The sequence below is a fragment of the Dicentrarchus labrax genome, unplaced genomic scaffold (assembly GCF_905237075.1).
Source record: "Dicentrarchus labrax unplaced genomic scaffold, dlabrax2021, whole genome shotgun sequence".
Lineage (NCBI taxonomy): Eukaryota > Metazoa > Chordata > Actinopteri > Moronidae > Dicentrarchus > Dicentrarchus labrax.
Genome location: NW_026136708.1, coordinates 20,258,222 through 20,281,822, shown reverse-complemented (window position 1 = coordinate 20,281,822; position 23,601 = coordinate 20,258,222). Strand labels below are relative to the sequence as shown.

At 40.6% G+C, this 23,601-nt stretch overlaps 1 protein-coding gene across 1 annotated transcript in view; it reads left to right on the top strand.

The window, feature by feature from the left end:
- The window catches only part of galnt14 (UDP-N-acetyl-alpha-D-galactosamine:polypeptide N-acetylgalactosaminyltransferase 14 (GalNAc-T14)), a 160,339-nt gene that overhangs the window by 12,468 nt on the left and 124,270 nt on the right, over positions 1-23,601 (top strand). Inside the window, exon 2 of the mRNA XM_051409506.1 lies at positions 17,274-17,443. Within this exon, the coding sequence (XP_051265466.1) occupies positions 17,274-17,443 (170 nt within the window). The remainder of the gene's footprint in view (positions 1-17,273; positions 17,444-23,601) is intronic.

The following is a 23,601-nucleotide window of genomic DNA, read 5'->3' as shown; positions in this document are numbered from 1 at the left end:
GTAAAGTGAGGATAAAGAGAGTGGGGAAGAAAGATAACAGAGAGGGAGGGGGGAGACAAGAGAGGAAGAGCACAAAGACAAACGGGTTGGGACAAAAGTTTAGAGAGCGTCAAAGAAAGGGAAAGAAACGAGAGACAACAGCAACGACAGAGAATGAGGAGAGAAAAAGAATTGAGAGATTGAGAGAGAATAGGAAAGGCGAAGAATAGAAGTGGCGGTACAAAAGGAGAACGTGATGCAAGATGGGAACGAAAATGAGAAAGAAGGAAAAATGGATGAAAGGCATAGAAAAAAAGAGGAAAATATAGAAATATTAAAAGGGTGGGAGGAAAAGAGACAAAAGGAGAGAGAGAAAGAGCTTACACACACACATACACACACACACACACACACACACACACACACACACAAGAAGAAGAACAACAGTGAGGCGACAGGGAGCAAATGAACTGGTTTAAAGCAGACAGAGTACAAGCTGTTTTTGCTGTCGCCAGTCATTTGTGCTCAATGTGTCATTTCTCTGCTCAGTGCCAGTTACGGCCGGCGACTCCTGTCACTGCCTCCATGTTAGCACAAGCTAGTATCAGTACTGCTAAGAACTGCATGCTGGGCTAAAGTATTGAGGTGAGACATACAAGAAGTCTATCTCTTCATAAGTCTCTAACGTACAAAGCTGCAGCATTGAGGTGCATTTTGAGAGTTGTTAACCCACTTTCGACTTGCAGTGCTGGGTAGCGGAAGATGAGGACGTCTCAGATGTACTGGATCTTCCTGCCATAGCACCGAAGCTAACTGATCAGCTGGTACCCAATGGTGTCGATGTGCTACAAAACATAAAGGATGTGTTGACTTTGAAATGTAATACGTTTTTGATTCGTATTCTTAAACTTCCTTACTGAACAGGGCACAAGTGGTCAGATCACACAGGTCATAAACAAACTCCCAGATTAAACCATATTATTGAATTCAAAGAGAGCAAGCCTGCAAAGAACTGATAGATATGATGGCTAAAACTAAATAAGGCAGAGATTGGGCTCATGTTTTACAATCTGTACCAAAACTCATATTATATTGGCTGATTGTCACTAGACTGCAGGAAGTTCCCAGTCAGGTCACCTAATCTGACACAGTGACCATTATAACAGACTAAAATATTGTTTACTCTGAACCCTGCATTACAGTATTTGTCTTTATTGTTCTGGTATTTTACTCGGTCAGAACCTGAGATGTGAATGTTCTTCAAGTCTCAGAATATGTGAAGGTTCATGCCATTCATCTACGTGGATGAAGGAGAAACCTCAAGACAAAATGCATAATACACTACTCTGAAGTAAGTCTCTGAGCAGTCAAGTCCAGGTCTTCATCTTTTGTGATTCTAACTCTACAGCTTTGCCTCTCTAATCTCAGAACTGAAGCTTATTCCATTGCTGCACTCTTTGGTTCAAAACTGTCAGCTTCACTACCCTTAAAACAGAGCGTGCTGTCTCTCTGTATGTATTGCTGTTGATGTAGTCGTCAACAACGCCGTCACACTTCCTTGCTGTTGGTGTTGTCATTGCTGTTGTTGCTGTTGGGGCTAATAGCAGATATATCCTCTCCATTAGCAGTTAATCTCCTTGCCAAGAGAGTGAAGAAAGCAATATTACCAGGAGGATTTAAACGAGTGCTCCTCTATCTTCTTCTTCCTCCTCCTCCTCCTCCTCCTCCTCCTCCTCCTCCTCTTCTTTTTCCTCCTCCTGCTCTACTCCCCTATGAAAACTCAAATCTTTCCTTCTTCCTCAGCAACAAAGACACACACGCACGCACACACACACACACACACACACACACACACACACACACACACACACACACACACACACAGATTATTGTGTATTCCCTAACCGGCCCTGCTGCTTGTGGCCAATAAAGAAAGGGATTAGATTGAAAGCTCTAAACTCTGCTCACACCTCTAACACACACACACACACACACACACACACACACACACACACACACACACACGCACACCTACACAGCTGCCGTCAAGACATTTAATAATGAATCTGTGTGTTGTGATTACGTCCTTCAGTGTGTGTGTTTTCAGAGAGGGCATACTTCTCTGTCTTTATTAGTTTTTATTACTTCTCCTGTTCGTTGTTTGATAACGGCACACTGTGTTTATATCTGCGTGTGTGTTGCTGCGGTTTCAACATGATATTTGTTTCATTTATGTTAGTTACCTGGGCTGAAATACCAAAAAATACATTTTGTTTGAGGGAATCTTGATGCAGAGTGAAGGTGAAAGAGAGGGTGAGTCGAGTTGTGTGTGTGTGTGTGTGTGTGTGTGAGAGAGAGAGAGAGAGAGAGAGAGAGAGAGAGAGAGAGAGAAAGAGAGAAAGTAAGAGCGAGGGAGAGGAGACAGAGAGAAATAGAAGAAAAGAATGAGCACATTTTGTATTTTGTCGCTTCCCTTAAGTTTGTTTTTATTCATGGCTTTTGCAGAGGGTGAATTATTACTCTGCTTCCAGACTGCTTGCTCTGCAGTGTTTGCTGAGCATCCCCCAACACACACACACACACACACACACACACACACACACACACACACACACACACACACAGTCCTAGGCATTTATATTCACCAGTGAAGGTAGAATTTGCAGGAGAAGGTGAGGAATTTTGAACAGCTGTGATTGGATAAACACTTTCCCAGTCTGCTGTCCACTGGGATATATGTATGGATTAGAGGGGGAGTGGGAGAGCAGTAATATCCTATGGCAACAACGGCACCTGAATTGTTGATGTGGTGTTATTTTGTAGAGGAGCATGGAAACATCCTGGTGACCGTATTGCACACTAGATGTAACCCGTCTATGAACACAGAAAGACTGCTTCCAAATATTGATTACAATTCACTGGCAATGTAGGAAGTAATGCGATGTTCATGTAGAACAGGGGAGGTGCAGAAGCATGGACAAGGTGGTGGATGGTTGTTTTTGTATTCAGTTTTTCAATTCCAACACTGGATTCATGCCCAGTCTCCTTTCTACGTGCGGACAGTGCAAAGTGCCGGAAAATGGAAGTCAAAGCAGGAAACTGTGAATAATTTTATCTTGAATTTTAAAAAATGACTGCTTTGTTTTGCAGATGGCTGAGATTGACTAGTGGCATCACAGCAACACAACACAGAAGTAAAATACAACACAGTTCTATTTTGTAGCCACAAGCTTGCTGCTTGAGCTCAAGTCTAAGTTGTGCTTTGGAAAAGAAGCTGCACACAAAGCGTTTTTTTGTCTTTATATTTAAAGAGAGTCGATATAAATTGATGCTTTGACTTGCAGTTTGCAGTGTGTGTCAGACACAAATGTTGCACATGCAGTTTTCTTCCCTAATCTTAAGCAGCAGGCACTAGATGTGTCATTATTTGAGTAAATACACACAAAAAAACACTGACAGTTGATTTGTATGAAAACATGGTAATATCCACTATTATACCCACATTTATATGATGGTTGAATAACATCCAGTTTGAAATAAATTCAGATGGACACATTTTGAACATAAATGGTGGTGTAGATGAAGGGGTAATTGAGTTCATTGAACTGGGCTATGGGTCTTACAAAGAAGGTTGGGAACCACTGCCTTAGAGTGGATTATCGGGCTTATAAAATTGAAACTTGCCAGAAATATCAGATTGACCTGCTAGGGGACCATAATGCAAAAATGAGCTCTGGGCGGTGAGCATTGGCAGATATCGGGAGTGAATATTTTATATATATATACTGTATTTTCCCCCAAAACATAATTTAGTAACACAAAATAATGATACATCCAGAGATTTAGATACAGAAATAGTGTTTATTATAGATATTTTGTGATTAGTGGTCACATTATTTTGTAGGTTGTGTCGAGTAGTAGAGTTTCTGAAAATATTTCAGTGTTGTTTCTAACAGTATTTCAATAATGTATACTACATTGTTTTAGTAGTATATATAAAACCATTATTGTGGTTCCTAATTACTGACTTGCAATATATCAGTAGGTTCTAACAGTATTCCAGTGTGTATTTCTTGCATCAGTTTTCACTCTGAGGCGTCTCATATGTGTGTGTGAAGGGTAAAATGTGCATCTGTACAAGGTAACGTTTAAATTACATCCCATCTGTCTCCTCATACATATGCATGCAAAACACACACACACACACACACACACACACACACACACACACGCACACACACACACACACACACACAGATGTACGGCCTTGGTTGTTTTTCTCTACAGTTTTGAGCTCAGTGGTTGAACAGAGACAGAAAGCCTTGCAGAGCTGCAAAGAAAAATACTTTAAATTCAAGGAGAATTTTTGATTTTAACACCTACAAACATATTCTCTCTCTCCCCCTCTCTGTGTGTGTTTATCTCCTGCTCTCTCTACCACTCTCTCCGTATGCTTTATGGTTTGTGCTTTTATCCCTGTGCTCTTTGCTGTACCATGAATATGCGATGTGATCCTCTCTTGATCCCTGTTGGGAAGTTCTGCCTCGTCTCCACTCTGCCACCTCCTCAGGTGGGGGTCAGAGGTCAGAGGTCAGGCTCAGCTACAGAGCAGTCACAACCTGGTTCTGGTACAGATTCAGTACTTCAGGTGGACTGTACGTCTCCTGATTTAAGACGAGGAGGAAGGCTTCTTTTAGCTTTATTTTTCCACTCTGTGTGCAGTCATGTGACCCCACATAATGCATGCACCCTTTCTGTGCTTCTAAAGGGAAGACGAGTGTTGAGCTTTTTCTCCATTTAGATGTAGAAATAGAAAACACACACACACACACACACGTGCACACACACACACACACACACACACACACACACACACACACACACACACACACACACACAGACACACAGACACTGCAATACCACCCAACAGCTGTCAGACCAGTTCCACTCATGTCCCTGTGCTCCCATGATTCATTGCACTGCTGGTAGATTTCAGGTTCAGTGGAGAGTTCTCTGGGTGTGTTATGAGATATAGATGTGTTTGTGTGTGTGTTTGTGTGTGTGTGCACACTTTTTTGAGGATGCTTATTCATACTTTTTTTTTGCTATTTTCCACTTGATGATTCCAGGAACTGTCAGGAACTAAAACTAAACTCATCAGGGCCTAAAGGTCCCTTCATGTATATTTACCTGACATCTCAAGGACTGTGAAGTTTAGGCAAATCAGACCAATAATAAATGAAAAAGCATCAGCACGGTTTGTAAGTTGATGAGACAATAAGAGGCATCATGTCAGTCTCTGTAATTTCCTGCGTCTGAAGATTAGCATTGAAACATGGCTGCGTCCAATTATGTTGGTATTTCTGTTTCTCAAATTATGAATCAATCATCAAAATAGTTGCGGATACATTTTCCATTAACCAACAAATTCTATTCTGTTAATGGTTTCAGCTCGACACTGAAAATCTAAAAGGAAGAACATGCAGTGTGCAGGTATTGCTTTTAGTGGATTCAAAACTGTACAGATTAATTTTAATTATTAAAAAGTGACAGCTCGGTTTGAGATTTACAACACAGATTCATTGTGTTCTTTTTACTATTGTGTGACTGTGTTGTTTGAACAGATATGGAAACAGCAGAGTAACAACAATGTAGATTTTCTTCTAGTTATTTTTAGTAACTTTTTACCCTTGTTGTTTTTAGACCAGTCAAATCCAATAAAAACGACTTTATTTAAATGTTAAACTTATTCTCCCCTGGCCTACTATCTCTACATTAATCTTCTATTTGACCATTCAGCCACATTCAGCCACATTCAGCACTGCAGACTTCACTCTGATAGATCCTGAGCTGTCATTTATTCTTTCCTCAGGAGTGGAGATGTATGGGGAAAAAAAACTTTTTAGGGCCCAAAACCCAAAAGTAGAACTTCATTCCCGTGGTCAAAATGCAGATAAAGTTCTTGAGCTTCTAAAAAGATTGTGGGAAAACATCCCACATTGTGGCAGAAAAAAAGGCAAATCTTGTAGCAGTATTCAAGTTTGTGTGTGTTTAGGTGGTTGTGTGTGCTTGTACGTATGTCATAGACAGAGATGTATGAGCTGGAACAGAAAACAATGTAGAAACCAAACAAACACCGCTGCTGCAGGGAGAGATCTATACACACCCTTAATTGATGTCTGAGCAGTGTGTGTGTGTGTGTGTGTGTGTGTGTGTGTGTGTGTGTGAGAGAGAGAGAGAGAGAGAGAGAGAGAGAGAGAGAGAGAGAGAGAGAGAGAGGAAGTGTTGAAGGGAGAAGAGGGGGAGAAAGAGGAGAAGGTGTTTGTCTTGGTGTGTGTGTGTGTGTGTGTGTGTGTGTGTGTGTGTGTGTGTGTGTGTGTGGCGTAGTATTGACGTAGCGGTGCTCTCTCCAGACCTAAGCTCAATAAGCCCCGACTTCAAACAAACAGCAACCGCTTCACACAGGAGAAGAGTAGAGAAGGAAGGAAAGACGAGGAGGTGAAAATAAATGAAGGGAGTTAGCAGAAGAGAGAGGAGTGAGACGGCGCAGAATAACCGGGGAGACGAGGTGATGTAGGCAGAAAGAATGGCGGATGAGGGAAGAGGTGAGGACTGGAAATGCGAAGGCGGGTGGAGGGAAGATGGGAAGAGGGAGGAACATGGAGAGATGGAAGATGAGGAAAAGAAAGAATAGAGGAGAGGAGGGGGACAAGAAATGAAAAAACTGATGTGACCAGTTTTTTAATCTCAGATGAGCAACAATGTGTTAAGAAGAATGATTTTTCATTTTCTTTCAGTTCAGTTTCTCATACTTAGAAGTAATTACAGAGCAAATTGCTCCGATCAGAACTGTTTTGTTTTACATCATTTTGATTACCCTCGCTCAAAAATCGGATTGTTTCAGTTCAGATTTTTTGCGCTGTGACCGCAGTGTAAACAATCATATCAGAATGAATTAATTCAGACTCTTATGTCAGTCTAGATTGACATTCTTCATGCAGGTCATTGTTGGACTGTGAACTGTTCACAGTAGAATCTGAAATGGACCACTTTAAAAATTGAATGTGAACAGCTAAACAACAACAACAATAACAACAACAGAAAAATCTGATCTGAAGCAGTGAATCATAATTGAGTGCTAAGGCTTTCAGTGTGAACGTAGTCTTTGTTTCAGTCTGAACAGTCATGTACAGTCATGTCTGGTTCTTCTCTGTAGGTGTTTGGTTTGGACTGATGTCACTTAAAGGTCCCGTGTAGATTTTCTTACCACTAGTAGTGCTATGGAGCAATGATTAGAGCAAAGTTTTCTTTCGTATTTACACAGATCTTTTGTAGAATGTGTGTTTTAAACACGCCTCCCTGACAGATATCCCCCAATCAGCTTGCACGTAGGGCCGCACAATGCAATGTTGAGATTTGTGACTGACAGTTACCCATAACAACCTTCCCTTAAGTTTGAATTATTACAGTGTGATTTCCACTAGACACAAAACTCCCACATACAGTTTTACACTATTCTACAGATTGTGATATTAATGCAATAATGAATGTACTACAAGCAATGTGCCGGCAAGTCAGGGAAGAATAAGGCTGCTAGCTGATGTAAGTGTGGATGTAAAAGATGCAATATTTCAGTATCGAAATATAAATCAACTTTCTAAATATTCTATGAACAAAGAAATGCATCAACATGTTTATATATTAACGCAGACAGTTTACATAATGTATGAAGGCTCGAGAAGACATTGCTAACAACACTAGTTCTAAAAACTGTCCGGCATTATGGGCCTCGTAAAAAAACAACTACAAAAAACAACAAAGCAAACCAAACAAAAAATATGATTTATCTCTTTTAAAAAAAACATGAGACAGATACACTAAGTTTGAGGAGTGAACTTTACCATTGAACTTACTCTACCCTTGAACCCACTCCCACTCTCTTACTGGTATTTGCATACATTTTCACAAATTAATTATCATTACCAAAATATATCAAACTCCATTTTCTCAAGATCAAGGTTTAGTAATCTCATTATCTGAAGACAGCCAAATATAAAAGCCGTTAGTTCAAGCGAACTTTGAATTTTATCTGTCAGTGCAGTTTCTGCCTGTTCCACCCTGATTACAGCAGGATGTGAAGCGTTGATCAATCGTTTTCTCTGACTGTGTCTTCACCGCTTTGGTTTCTCTTCAACGAGTCAGACTATAAAGGGCGACGCCACCCCGAGACGCTCTGATGGCAATCTCAAGATCTAAAGTCACGATCTGACAAAACAGTTTTCAGTTTCATAGGATAACAAGATAGTTAGTTGTGACCTGAAGATAAGAGAAGTTTGATACCTCGTTGTGGCACAAAAACTAATTGGCAAAGCTTGAGATAACGGGATTAGAAAACAGCCTATGTAAATTAGGTCCGTCTTTCTGTGAGAAATTTAAACAATCCTGCAGATTCTTCTCTTTTTAATGTTTTATACAGCGTCTGGCCCGTCTGGACTGCAACTAATCCCACCTTTTACTGTTCTCTGTTTTTGTTTTATTTTCTTACTCTGCATAATCAGTCCTCTGGATGCTTGCCTCTTACCTGTTTGTGTCGGATGTTTTGGTTGGAATTATGGCTTTCACTGTTTATGCTGCATAATGCTTAATCTGGAACTAATAATGCATATTCATATGTTCGTTGTATTGCTGCAAAGGATTTTTTTTTGGGCCTGTTTTGCATGACCAAAGCTCGGAAATAATATCCAGCATTTTTCTATTCCACCTTTATTTGTTGACTTTATTTTATTAGAGCATTATTGAACTAGAAGTTACTAAATCTTTTTTTGAGTTTGCCCTGGGCAAAATGGCAGCAATATGATGTTACAGAATCAACATTCACTGAGGGAAGAGGAATAAAGTAAGTAAGAAAAAGGCGATGGTGTAAAAAAAATCATAATATCTGATATAACTTATGCTCAGCTCAACGATCTTTCTACTTTAATCCCACCTCTGTAACCCGAGTCAGATAACTTTGAAATTGGAGGAGATGAAGAATGATATTGTTCTTACCTTGGTAATAATGCCACCGGTAACTGTCAACTCCCCGGCTTTAATCTCGCCTTTGATAGATAATTTAAGAAGAGAAATAAAATAATTGAGATATCACATTTGTTTTGCTGCTTTGTTACAGTTGTTACAGAGGTAATACATCACAATATAATAGAGGGCTTGACGTGTGTGCGTGTTTGTGTGTATGTGTGTGAGAGAGAGAGGTTATTGTTCATGCTGTGCACATGAACAGGGGATAATAAAGAGGAGGCACACACACACACACTCCATATATGATTTATGCCCTGGATACAATGGGTAATTCATCATCTGACTGGGGCACATATTAAGGTTAAGAGACACTGAGAAAGAGAGAGGTCTTAGTAGTATGTGGTTTATCAGAAATAACAGCAGCAGTAAATTGAAAACTTGATTTGTAATGTCTGGTTTTCTGAAACTACACACTGTTCTCAGACTGTATCTCCTATTTTCTTAGTCATATTGTGCTGGGTAGCCTGTGACTCTCTCTCTCTCTCTCTCTCTCTCTCTCACCCAGACACACAAACACACAAAAATCAGGGCCTCAGGCCAACATCCAGAAAATACAAAATGGGAACAGATCATTTTTCAACTTTAGCATAAGTGTTAATAACTGCACCAGATCCGGAAACATTTGCACACTAGTCTGCATCAACACCCACATTTGAGATGACTCAGCCTGCAGAGCGTGTTGACCAGTGTAATCCCAGGCTTGAGCTTTAGTGCCCTTGAGCAGTACACTAAACCTCAATTGCTCCTGACGGTTAGACCCGTGCCTCGCATGGTAGCTTGCCGCCATCGCTGGGTGAGTGTGTGTGTGAATGAGAGACAAATTGTAAAGTACTTTGAATAAAATACCAGACTCTCTCTTTCTCTCTCTCTCTCTCTATCGCACACACACACACACACACACACACACACACACACATGTCCTCAAAGAGCAGTGCTCTCATTAGCAGCAGTCCTATGTTCAGAGGCTGATGTCTCTCTTCTTTCTTCTTTAATTCTTCAGATCTTTGCTGGTCTGTGTGTGAATCACACTGACAACCAGGTGACACGCTGAAAATAACGAACTATGTTGATACTGATATTGACACTGATACTATTAATAATACAGGTAATGACACTGATACAGATGCTAATAGTATTCCTGCTACTACACGCAGTGACCATCATCCCTATTGATTATGCTTTTACTATTACAGCTAGTACTATTACCACCATTGCTGCTATTTTGAGTATCAGCACTACGGTATTACTACATCTTGATCCATAAGCTGGATTTATGGTTGACAGGAGTCCTGCAGTCGGGACCTAGAGCATTAGATTTCACTGCAATACTAAACAGATGTATTGTACGTGATCAGGCCATGTCATGCTTTATATTCCCTTTTTGATACGAGGAACAATGCTTCCCATTGTTCACTTTGTTTCATCACTGAATATTAGTTGAATTATTTTGAATTATTAGTATATTATTAGTATGCTTCCACGTTTATCAGTTTCTTTTATCAATGCCGGCATGTTTTTCTGAGGGTAAATATACAATGTTGTAGCGTTAGAAGATTTTCTTGTTTAAATGAAAATAAATGCTGTACAAATACAGGAATCGGGAGCTGGTTCCAGTTGACAACCGGTTCCAAATCAATCAGTGGAGCTTCTGAGCACCTGAGTCAGTTTTATTCTAATCTGTTTCTACATAATATCCTCTGAGGTTTATGTTTCATGATGATAGTTTCCCCCACGGCATCCATTCACCTTGTTGGGTGTTATTACTTTACTCGCAGTACTACCACTAATACCACTAGCACACGGGTAATAACCGCAGTTAGTCATGTTGCCTGTAGCTTGAAGGAGAGTGTTTTCATCCTGGTGAGAGGGATTCAAACCAGCAACCCTCCAGTTACCAGAGCTGCAGCTTTTAATACACAGTATCCTACCCTTCATGCCTGTCTCTCTCCTCTCTCTCTCTCTCTTTACCTCTGCTGTCTTTCTCCAGTGTGAGCTGTCAAAAGGTATGCAATGGCCGTGACACCCTGGTGTGTGTGTGTGTGTGTGTGTGTGTGTGTGTGTGTGTGTGCGCAAGCTTCAGGCTTTCTCATTATGATTCTAAATGTATCAGTCTGTCTCGTCTGGATGAATTAATAGGTTCCTTGGTGGCTTGGCTCACACACACACCACACACACACACACACACACACACACACACAGACACACACACACACACACACACACACACACACATATACACACATTGTTTGTCCAGCGCTTCGTGCCTCAGGTTCGTTAATTGAATGTCTGTGTTCATGTAAGGGGCCGTGAGAGGCATTGAGAGGATGCCACGGTGCATTAGGAAGACAAGCTGTGCGTGTGTGTGTGTGTGTGTGTGTGTGTGTGTGTGTGTGCTTGTGTATGAGTGTGTGTTTTGTAAATAGGATAAAATCCAGAGGACCTTGAACGCAGCCTCTCCTGAGCTCCTAGCGAGACGAGACGCAAACAAATCTTACAGGGAGGCGAGAAGGCCGCAGGTGGGTGGGTGGGTGTGTGTGTGTGTGTGTGTGTGTGTGTGAAACTCAGACAAGCTTAATCGCACCCCGCCCTTGTTGTCTCGCTCCTTCTCTCATCTCGTCCTCTCTCCACTGCCCTCCTCTCCTCCTTCTTTGTCTGCTTTTCTCTCCTCTCCTCTCCTCTCCTTCCTGGTCCCCCTCTTCCTTTTTACGAATTTACCTCTTTCTCTCCCTTTTATCTGTTTCTTCTCATTCCTTTTTCATCTCTTCTCCTCATCTCTGTCTTTACTGACTTGTCCTCTCCGCTTCGCTCCTCTTTCCCCCCTCCTTTCTTCTTCATCATGTGCCGTTCTCCTGCTCCTCATCTCTTTCACCATTTCAATCTTGTCCATCTTCTATTCCCCCATATCTTCACTTTGATTATTTTCTCCAACTACCTCATTCCTCTTGTCTTCCTCCTCTGAGTTTTTATCCCTTACCGTCATTTCTCCACCTCTCTTTCTCCCTCTTCTCCTCTTGTCTTTCTTCCATCATCTTGCCTTCCCAATTCATATCTTTCTTCAAATATTCCCCCTCTACTTGCAACCCTGACAGCTATCATGCTCTTCTCTCTTTATCTTTCTTCTTTTTCTCCCTTTCCTCACAATTCTCTGTATTCTCCTCCACTCTGTCCCCTTCTCCATTTTCTTTTCATGCTTCTCTTTACCCTTCTCTCTTCCTCTTTTCTTTCTTTCTTCTCTCTCTTCCTGTCTGCTTCCATCCGTTTGTTCCCTTGCTTTATATTGTCTTCCCTCTCTCTCGTCCACATTTTTTTCTATTTTCACCTTTTTATTTCCCATTTTGTCCCTTTCTTCTCTCCGTCTTTTTCTCACTCAATCTATCTCTCCTACTCCTCTATTTCCACTAATTTCTCTATCCCCTCCTCTGTCCTTCTTTCTGTCTTTATTTTTCCCTTTTTTCTCCTTCCAAATGTTAATTTTTGTCCTCCCCCTTTCCTCTTTTCTCCAACTCTCCTTACCCTTTATCATCTCCTATATTCCTTGCCTCCCACTTCCCTCCCCCTCCTTTTGTCCTCTCCCTCTTTCTCTACCTGTCTTTATTTTCATCCATCCATCCCTTCCTTCCTCCCCCTTGCTCTCTTCTCCAAATGTTAATGCCTTCTTGTCATCTCAAGAACATTGCCCGTCTTCGCCCATCCTCTCCTTCTCTCTCGAAACCCTCATCCACGCCTTCACCCTCCAAATCGACTACTGCAACAGCATCCTCTAGGCACAATCAAAACCTAAATAACTACAATACATCCAAACTCCTGCACGTATGCTCACCCACCCGACCCGTAACAAACCACTCCCGTCCTCCAGACCCTCCACTGGCTCCCGTTCAGATCAGTTCAAAATCCTCCTTACACACAAAGCCCTCCATAACCAGGCCCTTCCTACCTCACTGACCTGCCCATCGCCACAATTTCTTCCCCATCCATCCCTCATCTGAAGCAAACTTCCTACTCCTCCCCCCCAAAAACCAACGGGGAAAAGGGTTTCTTTGCCCCTTTTCCCTCTACTCTCTCCCCAAACCCATCCTACTGTACCTTCCAATATTCAAAAAAAAACTCACCTTAACTAATTACAAGTTTTTAATTTACTATGTTTTTTTTTTTTTTTTTTTTTTTTTTTTTTTTTTTTTTTTTTTTTTTTTATTAAAAGGTCTTTGAATTTTTAAAAAAGCGCTTATAAATAAAATTATTATTATTATTATTATTATGCTTTGTTGTTACAGCCACCAGGGGAAGAACTAGCAACACAGACTAACACGCACACACACACACACACACACACACACACACACACACACACACACACACACACACACACACACACCCGCACACACACAGAAAGAGTCTGACTCCCAGCCCTCTAATGGCCCCATTTAGACAATGTGTCGCATCAGCAAGTCGTATGGCTGAATAATGAGGAGAGAAGAAGAAGGAGGAGGAGGAGGACAAGAGAAGAAGAAGATGAGGAGTGTCAGTTGTTTTCTGCATCCCTCCATCCAGACTGCTGCTCCATCGTTAATGTTGTTCTGTTACACACACCATCAGCACTGTGACCCTGTGTGTGTGTGTGTGTGTGTGTGTGTGTGTGTGTGTGTGTGTGTGTGTGTGTGTGTGTATCAGTGTGTGTGTCCATTCATCTCCACTATGTGCCAGTGTGTGTGGTCGTTGGGGAGAAATATGGCCTCTGGGGTTTTTGCTGAAGCTCCTGTGTTACGTTTATGATGGGGCAAAAGAGAGAGAGAGAATGATAATGTACATTCTTTTTATCTCTCGCCCTCAAAGCAGCATCCTCTCTCTCTCTCTCTCTCTCTCTTATGCATTACACAAACACACACAGAAACCCACACTCCCTCTCTGTCCACTGAAACACACTCCTCAGCCTCTCCAAAGATACCTACAAGCACACACACTCATAAATGATCCACAAACACATTTACTCTCTCAGTCGTTCAGACAACACACACACACACACACACACACACACAACACACACACACACACACACACACACACTATACACTCCTTCCTGCATGCAAACAGGCATCTGTACTGGCTCATGAATGATCTACGTTCTCTTTAAAACTACAAACACACTCACAGCAGAGCTCAGACAGACAGAAAGTGCAGCTGTAGCTTTTTTTTTTTCTAAAGTCACTGCCACCTTGTGTTTTTCTCCACCAGCTGTTAGAAGCTGAGCAGGATTTATATGCTACATTAACACTTTACGTCTTATTTTATAACTTTTGTATTTTCTGGAGAAGTCGGCAGTTTCTGCAGAGTTGCTTCTGTGCACAATAACATGAAGGAGGACTGACTCTTACTGTGCCTCACACTGAGAACTTGGTCTCTGATTAGCATATTAAAGGGCCATACAGCTGCTGTTGTATGCTTTAGCCCATTAACTACAAACTGCATATGTTTTATTTAAGTTAATTTCATTTATTTATTTATAAGGATAACACATTAATCGACATATCTGTGAATGTGCCAGCTGGCTTGTTTTCGACTGCAGTCTTTTGGTGAGATGTTTTTATGAGGTGAACGTTAAACAGACAGCAAGACAACAAAACGCCAACAAAGACAGCAACAGCAATATAATAAGCTTTTTCAAAACCAAGAAATGCAGAGCAACAGGAAACAGCAAAGCTTTAATACAGTAATACAGTAACAATATCCACTATTCACTATATGTAGCCATATAATAGAATCAACACAAAGCAACAAAACACAGCCAAGAAATGCAGATTTTAATAATGTTTTTGACACATGCAGAATACATAAATAAAATGTGATCATAATGTTGATCTTGAACAATATTAAAAGATGCAGTTGCAAGTTAGTAAAATGGTAATATCATACACCTAACACATACGACGATCATACCACATTGTTAATAAAGTATTAGTGAATATGCCAAGCCATGCAGAGCAAAGGAACATGGATCAAGTTTGCAGCAGGTCAGCCTATAATAACAACAACATGAATTTTATATTTATAAATTTACATGATTCGTGGCTTTTTTCAAAACTTTTTATAGTTGATTTCCAGTCATATTGATGATTATTATTATTGTTATTAGTAGTAGTAGTAGTAGTAGTAGTAGTTGCTGTAATAGTAGTATTAGTATTAGTATTTATTCACTGTAGCAAGAAAATCAACTTGCAGAAACCTCAAACTAAAATATTAATCCCAGTTAACATTCAGTTACCTTTATTTTATTATTAAGTTAAGTCTTTGTTGTGTGGTACTTCAGTTGAAGAGTCTCCACCCCATTGATGTGATCAAGGACACCAAGACATCTGAGAATGAGCGGTTGAAAAGGAAAAAGTCTTTAAATTCAAGAAACAAACAAATTCTCAGTATTCTTCTCACAACCTCCCTGTGTGCTCATTATTCTGGGGTTGATTTTCCAACAGCAAAAACCATGAATGCAGTGCAGTTCAGCAGCCAGCCATTAATTCTCAGATGTCAAAATGAACTGAACGTTCATTACTTCTAAGTGATAAGTGACAAAAAACTAAAGGTACGATGGATTACCTACTGCTTCTTAAGCAAGTTTTTAAGCCTCTGCATGTGATTTTCATATATTACCGAAATGAGCTAAAACCAGTGGCTGTCTTGAAGGTAAAAGCATGAATCTAAAACCTTATGTAAGGTTTCAAACCTGCCCAGTTTGATATAGTTCAAACAGACTCTTGCCCATGTGGTTGGGTTTGTTTAGACTGGTGCATTAGCTAAACTACTCCATCTGCTGATTGTGGGAAGTGTTAAGGCACTGATTTTCTAAGCGTGATACATGAGAATGAATCGGAAACAGACCAAAATTAAAAAGCAACTTGACAAAACTACAGGGGTGAAAACAATCTTCACTTGACTGGTGAACTTAAGCAACCTCCAACAAAAGGCTTTACAGTATGAGCAGCAGTGCAACGCTGTAGTAAATCGTAAGCTGCTGAGAGACAAAGTGCAGCATTTAGTCGCAAAACAAGGAAAGAACAAAGAGGATGAAAAACGGAAGTTCAACATTCATCTTCTTAAATACCAAAGAGCAGAGAGTTAACCCCCACCCCCCTTGAATCTTCTTTAAGTGAATTTACCTCTAAAAGCTCTCTTGATGCTTTTAAAAAGGCCCTCACCGTGGACAGGCAAACCACACACACACACACACACACACACACACACACACACACACACACACACACACACACACACACACTCAACATGTCTTTGGGAGATAATCATAGGTTACAATACAAGACTCACAATGTGACATTTATGACTAACTCTCACATTCAGTTGTCATCCAGTCTGATGACGGAGGCAGAGAAAATGTCAGTCAACAAAACCTTCAAGCCAAGAGACGCAGTCGCTGCTCTGAGACATTTCATTTGGTTTTAACATCGGTTAACTCTTGTGAATAACACCGATGTGCAGTAAAGGGTCTTTAGTTACTGAATAATTGATACATCACTGCAGTTAAGTGATTGATTAGGTGGTTGACAGACTGATAAATTGGATGCACAACAGCTAGATAATTTCATGGATTTATTGACTAACTGTGCAGATAATTGTTATGCAGCTCCTACAAGGAGTGTATGTATGTGTGCCTTCTGATGATGCCTGTATGGATTTATTTATAGAAAATAATACGTTTTGGGGGAAAACTGATAAAACACTGATCATCGAGTGCAAAATAATGGAAAAAATAATCACTTACTGACGGATTATTCTCACACTGATTGATTTAGTAATTATTATTTTTTGCACAACTTTCATTTAAAAGACAGTTAAGTGTGACACACCATACAGACTGAAGGTACAGTCACCTGGATGTGCAGACATGTGAAATGTGAATCAATGCGTGTGATGCGTGTGATCCTGCAATGCATCAATACGCATCACCTGTGTGTTGGTTTACATAGAAAACAATGAACTGCAATCAAAAGTCCTGATGCCGATACAGATAGATCTGTATAGTTGCTTTGCTCTGTTTTGCATCCTGAAATTAAATCCCTTTGGGTTTTGGATGTTGATTGGACAAAAAAGCTAATTAAAAAACTCCATTGCTATTTTTACTCTATTCTCAGACATTGTTTAGACTAAATATGTAATATAAGTGTTTGTAGCCTGGATTGACTGACTGATTATCTTGACTGATTGATTGACAGATCTCGGATGCAGAGTGGGAGGACATGTTGGAGGGTTTTGACGAACGGAGCTACTTGAGTGCTCGGCGCTGGAAGCCCGGTGACGACCCGTACACCCTATACGCCTTCAACCAGAGGGAGAGCGAACGCATCCCCAGCAACCGAGCCCTGAGAGACACACGACACTACAGGTACACCCACACACACGCACAAACACGAAACTCACATGACACTACACACAGAAAAAAAAAAGTAATACTTCATCCACACTTCTCTTTTTGCTCATTTCTTTGGTTTGGTTCAGTGTGTAGGGAATTATATCTGTACAACCTGAGAAAGACAGCTGTGTTGTGTGTTCAATCCGACCTCTAGCGGATTATGTTTATTATGCACACACTCAACAGTGTGATGTATAAATCAGTACACATACAAACCTAAACTCCAGTGGCCTGCAGGCATGAACAAACACATCAAAATACACACAACACTACAGATCAGCTCTCAGTATTACAGGTAGGCACATACACACACACACACACACACACACACACACAACAAAGACGCAGTCAAACAGTAACACAGCAGCTCCCTGAGCTCGTAATTAATCCCCTATCTGTATTAAAACAAATTTAGATTATGGAACCAAACACGTTTTCACAGAAAAACCTCCAAATTACTATCCGTCTGTCCGCTAAGAAATTAAATTAAACACCAAAATAGAAATCCTCTTAGCGGAGCGCCGTCCCCGTTCCTCGCTCAGCAGGAAGATAAGGAGCTCGTCGCTTTGACAGCAGCCGCCTTCTTACACATTTCACGAGATAAAAACTTCCAGGCACTTGTGGAACGCTTGAAGAGGTCCAATGAAGCCAGACTACCGTGATACACACACACACACAAACACATACTCACCTATTTGTTTCCATGATGCTTTCAGCAAACAAGGTACAAGTACTTTGATCTTTCATTACACTTTTAATTCCTTTATTTTTTTTTTTACTTTTATCATTTTTGGCATACTTAAGTCTGGTGATATGTCAAACAATATATCGGCATAGAGCAGTTTTTCACTGGATTACATCAGAATATTTCCTGTCTTGGTCTGATGAAGGATGTTCGTTTTATGTGATTTAATGTAATTTTTAGTTTCTTGAACCTTATCTCTAAATGCATGTCTCAAATTAAAAATGTTCTGCATTGTATGGCAAATCAGATATATATTCTGCATCTACCTGTAAGACTTCATCCAGCTGTCTTATGTCTTAGTTGTCGTATGTCTACAGGAAATGAAATATTTGGATAGAAGTATTCTGTGGGATGCTGGAATTTATACATATTTCCTCTCAAATTCAACCTATTTTGAATGTTTATAAAGTTTGGGCTCATGAGTGCAGTTGTGTCAAGTTTACATTTTTTTTCTCCATCCAACTTGAGTTTGTACTGACTGACCCAAGTACAGTTAAAGGAAGGATTGGCGAGATTCTGAAGCTTCTTTATTGTCAAAAAATGCCAGGAAAAGACCAAAACCAACAATTAATTGATCCTACTAACAAGCATTTTGTGTGTATCTAAATTGTGATACATCTTCTTCCTCTGGGCCACAGAGCTCCATCGTTGTCCAAAAACGATTAAAAACAGATCAATGAGCCACACTGTTGCACTGGGTGGCCTGTTCCTTTATCACCAGAAACACCCACACTGCAGTTTGTTTCAACTCAATCCCACATACCAAGTCCTTCTGTCCCAAAATACCCTCTAGGGCACCAAATGTGCATTAATCTGCCGCTGAAAATAGTCCCCAATAAATGCACTATTCCGACTTGTTTGAGTAATGTTTGATAGAAACTACAGTGACAAGCAGTTTTAGATGTTAGATAAGAATTTCTTTTTAGTATTTAGTAGTATTTAATATTTTGATGTTCAGTAGGAGCCGGTGGACCACAGACGGGTTAGGGAAGTCAGCAAATATTGAGAGACACATTGTTGGTTATGGTCTTTTCATGATTTTTGATGGCAATTTAAATTATACAATCCTTATTCTTTAACAGGGTTAATTTACAACATTTCCAGCTGCTATTATTGTTCTTTTCTCTAGAATGCCCATATGTTTGTTCAGAGCTACCTCTGACATTGTTTGTTCTGGATGCCTCTGACAATGTGTAAACCACCTTTTTACATCCGCTGAGGGATTTCCGTTTGTTTTATATATTTTTATGAAGCTACAGAAGCACAGTAAAAAGAAGATTAATAGAGACAAACACATTCAGCTGGAACATCCATTTGTTCCATCCTGTTGTGACTTTCAGCCAATGTTCGCTGTGTGATTAAAGGTTACCAGGCAGCTCATGGTGACCCAGCTCTCTAATAGGAAGCTGTGTGTGGGCGTTAATTGGGTGGCTATTTGTACTGGCAGTTACGGTGAACATGACTAAGTCCTGAATGTCTGCGGCTGTTGCTGCGGCTGGCAGTGGTAAGCACTGCGGGTTATAGCTGCACAACTCACGTAGGAAGCTAAAATCTGTTAGCATAACTGGAACATACATCATCACTCACATCACTGTGTGTGTGCGCGCGTGTGTGTGCAACGTTTTGAAAACATATCCCACAGATGTCTGACTCAATCATAGCTTGTCTGCTGCTTTTAACACTGTGTGTCAAACTGTGTGTGCACACTGTGTGTGTGTGTGTGTGTGTGTGTGTGTGTGTGTGTGTGTCTTTTTACATGTCCACATGTCTATGCTAATGTGCGTAAGTGCGTTGTGTCGTTCGCCTGCATCATCTGCTGTGTTTCCGGAGGAGGGAGATTGGCTGTCGAGCTGACATAAGGCAGCTGAGCAGTGTGTGAATGCATGTGTGTGTGTGTGTGTGTGTGTGTGTGTGTGTGTGTGTGTGTGTGTGTGTGCGTTTGACAGAGAAAGTGAGAAGTGTGTGTAGGAGGCGGGAAACCAGGGATACACTTACACATTAATCTGTTAGTAGGGAGGTAGGGGGCTGATAGTGCTCATTTATCTCGAATGGGACAGCGATGAAGGGTGTGTATGTGTGTGTGTGTGTGTGTGTGTGTGGACGAGGGGGGTTTGCTGTTATGCGATTATCTGTTAACTCAGTTACCGTGTAGCTGTAGATCTCAGGAGCGCTTGGCAGGAAAAGTGATAACACCCCATACTCCGCTAGGATGGTAAAAAAAAACTGCGGCGAAATACCCGACTAAAGCCACCGAGGTTTTGTATTCTTAGAAACACCTTCTCTTTTACTGCAGACACACCGAGGTGCTTCCTACTCTTCAGCTCTGTTTCCAAAGGGGGGTATTTGGTGGAAATTAGGGTGACAGTAATTTTTAGAAAGAGCACAAATATTAAAGGACTGGTTGTATCTGCTTTGTGCAATCTGTATTTTTACCAGTCAATGCTACTGAATTCTACACACTGGTTCTTTAAGTAAATCTTAATATTTTACTTCCAAAGATGATAAAATATTGTACATGACCAGTGCAGAGAGAAAATGGAGCAGCATTTTTCAAGTCAGACTGTTTGTGTTGCGTCCATCTTTCTGAGCAAGCTGCATTTAGATAAAACGTGAGGTGAATTTTGAGCTGGAGTTTTCAGTCTCTGTCAATGGAGAAGTTGATGGAGTGACAGTGCGGATGCTTCCCGGTACCCATAATGTGTGACAGCTCAGACTGACTGATTTCAAAACATACCCATCTCCAGTTGTTTCACTTATTTTTGTGCAGACCATCTCAAATCCCTCACAGTATAAATTAATATGAGAATACATTTTCATTCAAGTGTTTAAAAATCTAACTCAAGCAGACATGCATTTGTATATACATATATTTATAATGCATCTTCTGCTTTTGTATTCATAGGGCCAGTAACTATCACCTCACATTGCATATTGCACCTGAAACGTATAATTCACCACATTTGCATTTGCAGCATATAACATTTTAACCAGGGAATATCAAGTTAGAGCTAGGATTTTTACTAAGATTATTATTACCCAATGGAAATATCTTGGTAATAGCAGGATAATGATATACCTTTAAATTATTACCCCCTCTTGCCCCATCATGATCCCAATAGGAAAAATAAAATCATGTTATTACCATATAATTTACAATGATTCATGTGACTTTTACCCTTGTACTGCCGAGCTGTAATGTGTTGCTACTAAAAAAAAGTCCATCCAAGTTCAAGGATTCACTCTTAATAAATGACATTTTCATGTTATTACTTTTTAATGCTACAGTTTAGTCTTATGTGTAAGGATCTGTAAGACAAACTCACTGCAATAATAATACAATAAACACATTAAAAACCTTTTGCTTTGCATTATCAGCGACAGTGCTTATTCTGCGTGAAGATCAGAGAAACTCAAACCTCTCCCCTCAAAAATGAAAAGAAAGACACTGTTTGAATGACAGGTCATCTTTGGGTAGTGTGGTGCAATCGAACCTTAGCAATGAGCCTTAGAAATGAATATAAAGTGACAAAAACAAGAGAACCACTCTAGAGGTAGATTACCACTCTAAAGGAAAGCCCCAGTAGAGAAAGCACAGCAGGCTTAGAAAACAGGCTCCAGGTTGGTGATTTTCTCAGTGGGGCAACAATAACCTAAAGATTAGAGAATCAAGCTTCAAAAGCTGAAGATGCACGGTTGGTCTCCTTATAGCCTTCAGGCTGGAAGAACTCTGGAAAACTAAGATACTTAATCCCAGACAATAAGAGACTGTGGATGTACTGGGCAATCTCAACAGGGATGAATTCCATGCTGTTTAGAGGCAGGAGGATGTGATGTTGCCTGATTCTAGTCTTCACAGAATATAAAGAAAGAGGAATGTATTACATGTATAGGTTTTTATAATACATGTGCCTTCCTCCTAGATTTGAATAAATAAAATAAATCAGTTTTTCTGATCAAGCAGCGACCAACAGAGCTGCAAGAACATTTTTAGGAACTTTGCCTGCAGCACCACAGGGCACTGTTGGTCCTGGAAATAAAGTATAAATTAACGAGAGTGAAACATAGCTATACTGATTGATTGTTTCATTGTGGTTACTGAGAAGAAGTAAAGACAGAGACAGTTACTATACCTGGTTTTCCACATTCAAGTTCCCTTTCCAACAAGTATCTAATTCAAACATCCCAGCTGTATATGATATTTTCTTGTCTCGATGGACACAAAAATTAAACAATCAAATTATATAAGCATTTCTTGAGATTTAGTGGCCACACAAATATGAATTCTGGGAACTTTTAAGCATGTGGATCCTACTGCAAGTCAATTCTTATTTCCTATTTTGTTGCCTGAATGCTGAAACCAAAGTCACTGGCTGTGGCTGCAGGAAAACTCAGTTCAGAATTATAGATTAAAGTAAATGAGAACCCCCTTACGTCTCTGTCAGAATGTAAAGTCGCTGAATATTTTTTTTAACAGTAGGTATGCAACTCACAAGATACATTTACATCTTCTTTGTGTGTTGGTGTCAAAGAAGATGCAAATGAGTTTGTCTGGCTTCAGCTACAAAGTCCAAAGCAATGGGTAAACACAAACACCAGGTTACAAAGTGTACCTTCAGAAAACTATGGTTGACATGTTTTTGGACAGTTTTATGTTTTCGGCTGTCTGATTTTGACATTTATCTTCAAAGTGTCTGTTCACTCAGGCGATCAGTTGTATTGCAGAGTAACTGTTTTAAAAACAGTGGTGTTCTTAGGTGGGAAGGCGGACCAGCGAGGTGTGGAGAGCTTTCTCTCTTTTAAAGCAGTGTTTCTGTTTATGGGAGGGAGGCAGATTGTTCAGGTTGTCATTGTGTATGGGAGGAGTGCTCTGTCACTATCTCAAGTTCGAAGGAGGAGGTGAGGAAGGAGATGAGAGGAGAGCAATAGACGGCTTAAGGAAAGATGGAAAGATAGGGGAGAGAAGGTGGTTGTAGGAGGAAAGTGGAGGAAGAAAAGTCAAGAGGAGATTAGGGTGAGGAGACAAGAAGAGGAGGAGAGAAGAGGAGATGGGGGAGATGCCACAAGCTGCTGAGAGGAGAGATAATTGCCACATGCAGAGCTTGAGAGGCTGTGTGTGTGTGTGTGTGTGTGTGTGTGTGTGTGTGTGTGTGTGTGTGTGTGTGTGTGTGTGTGTGTATTTGTGTGTGTGTGTGTGTGTGTGTGTGTGTGTATAAACCACTCCACTCCAGTGCTCTGCTATTATCTCGGTGAACAGGGGAACCTCCCTCCGTCTGCTCTCCGACAGACAGACAGTCTATAAGCCCAACAGCCGCTCCACCGCAGGGATTAGATCCAAGCATGAAGACAATGGGTTGATACAGTACAGAGAGGAAACATGTCCTACAGT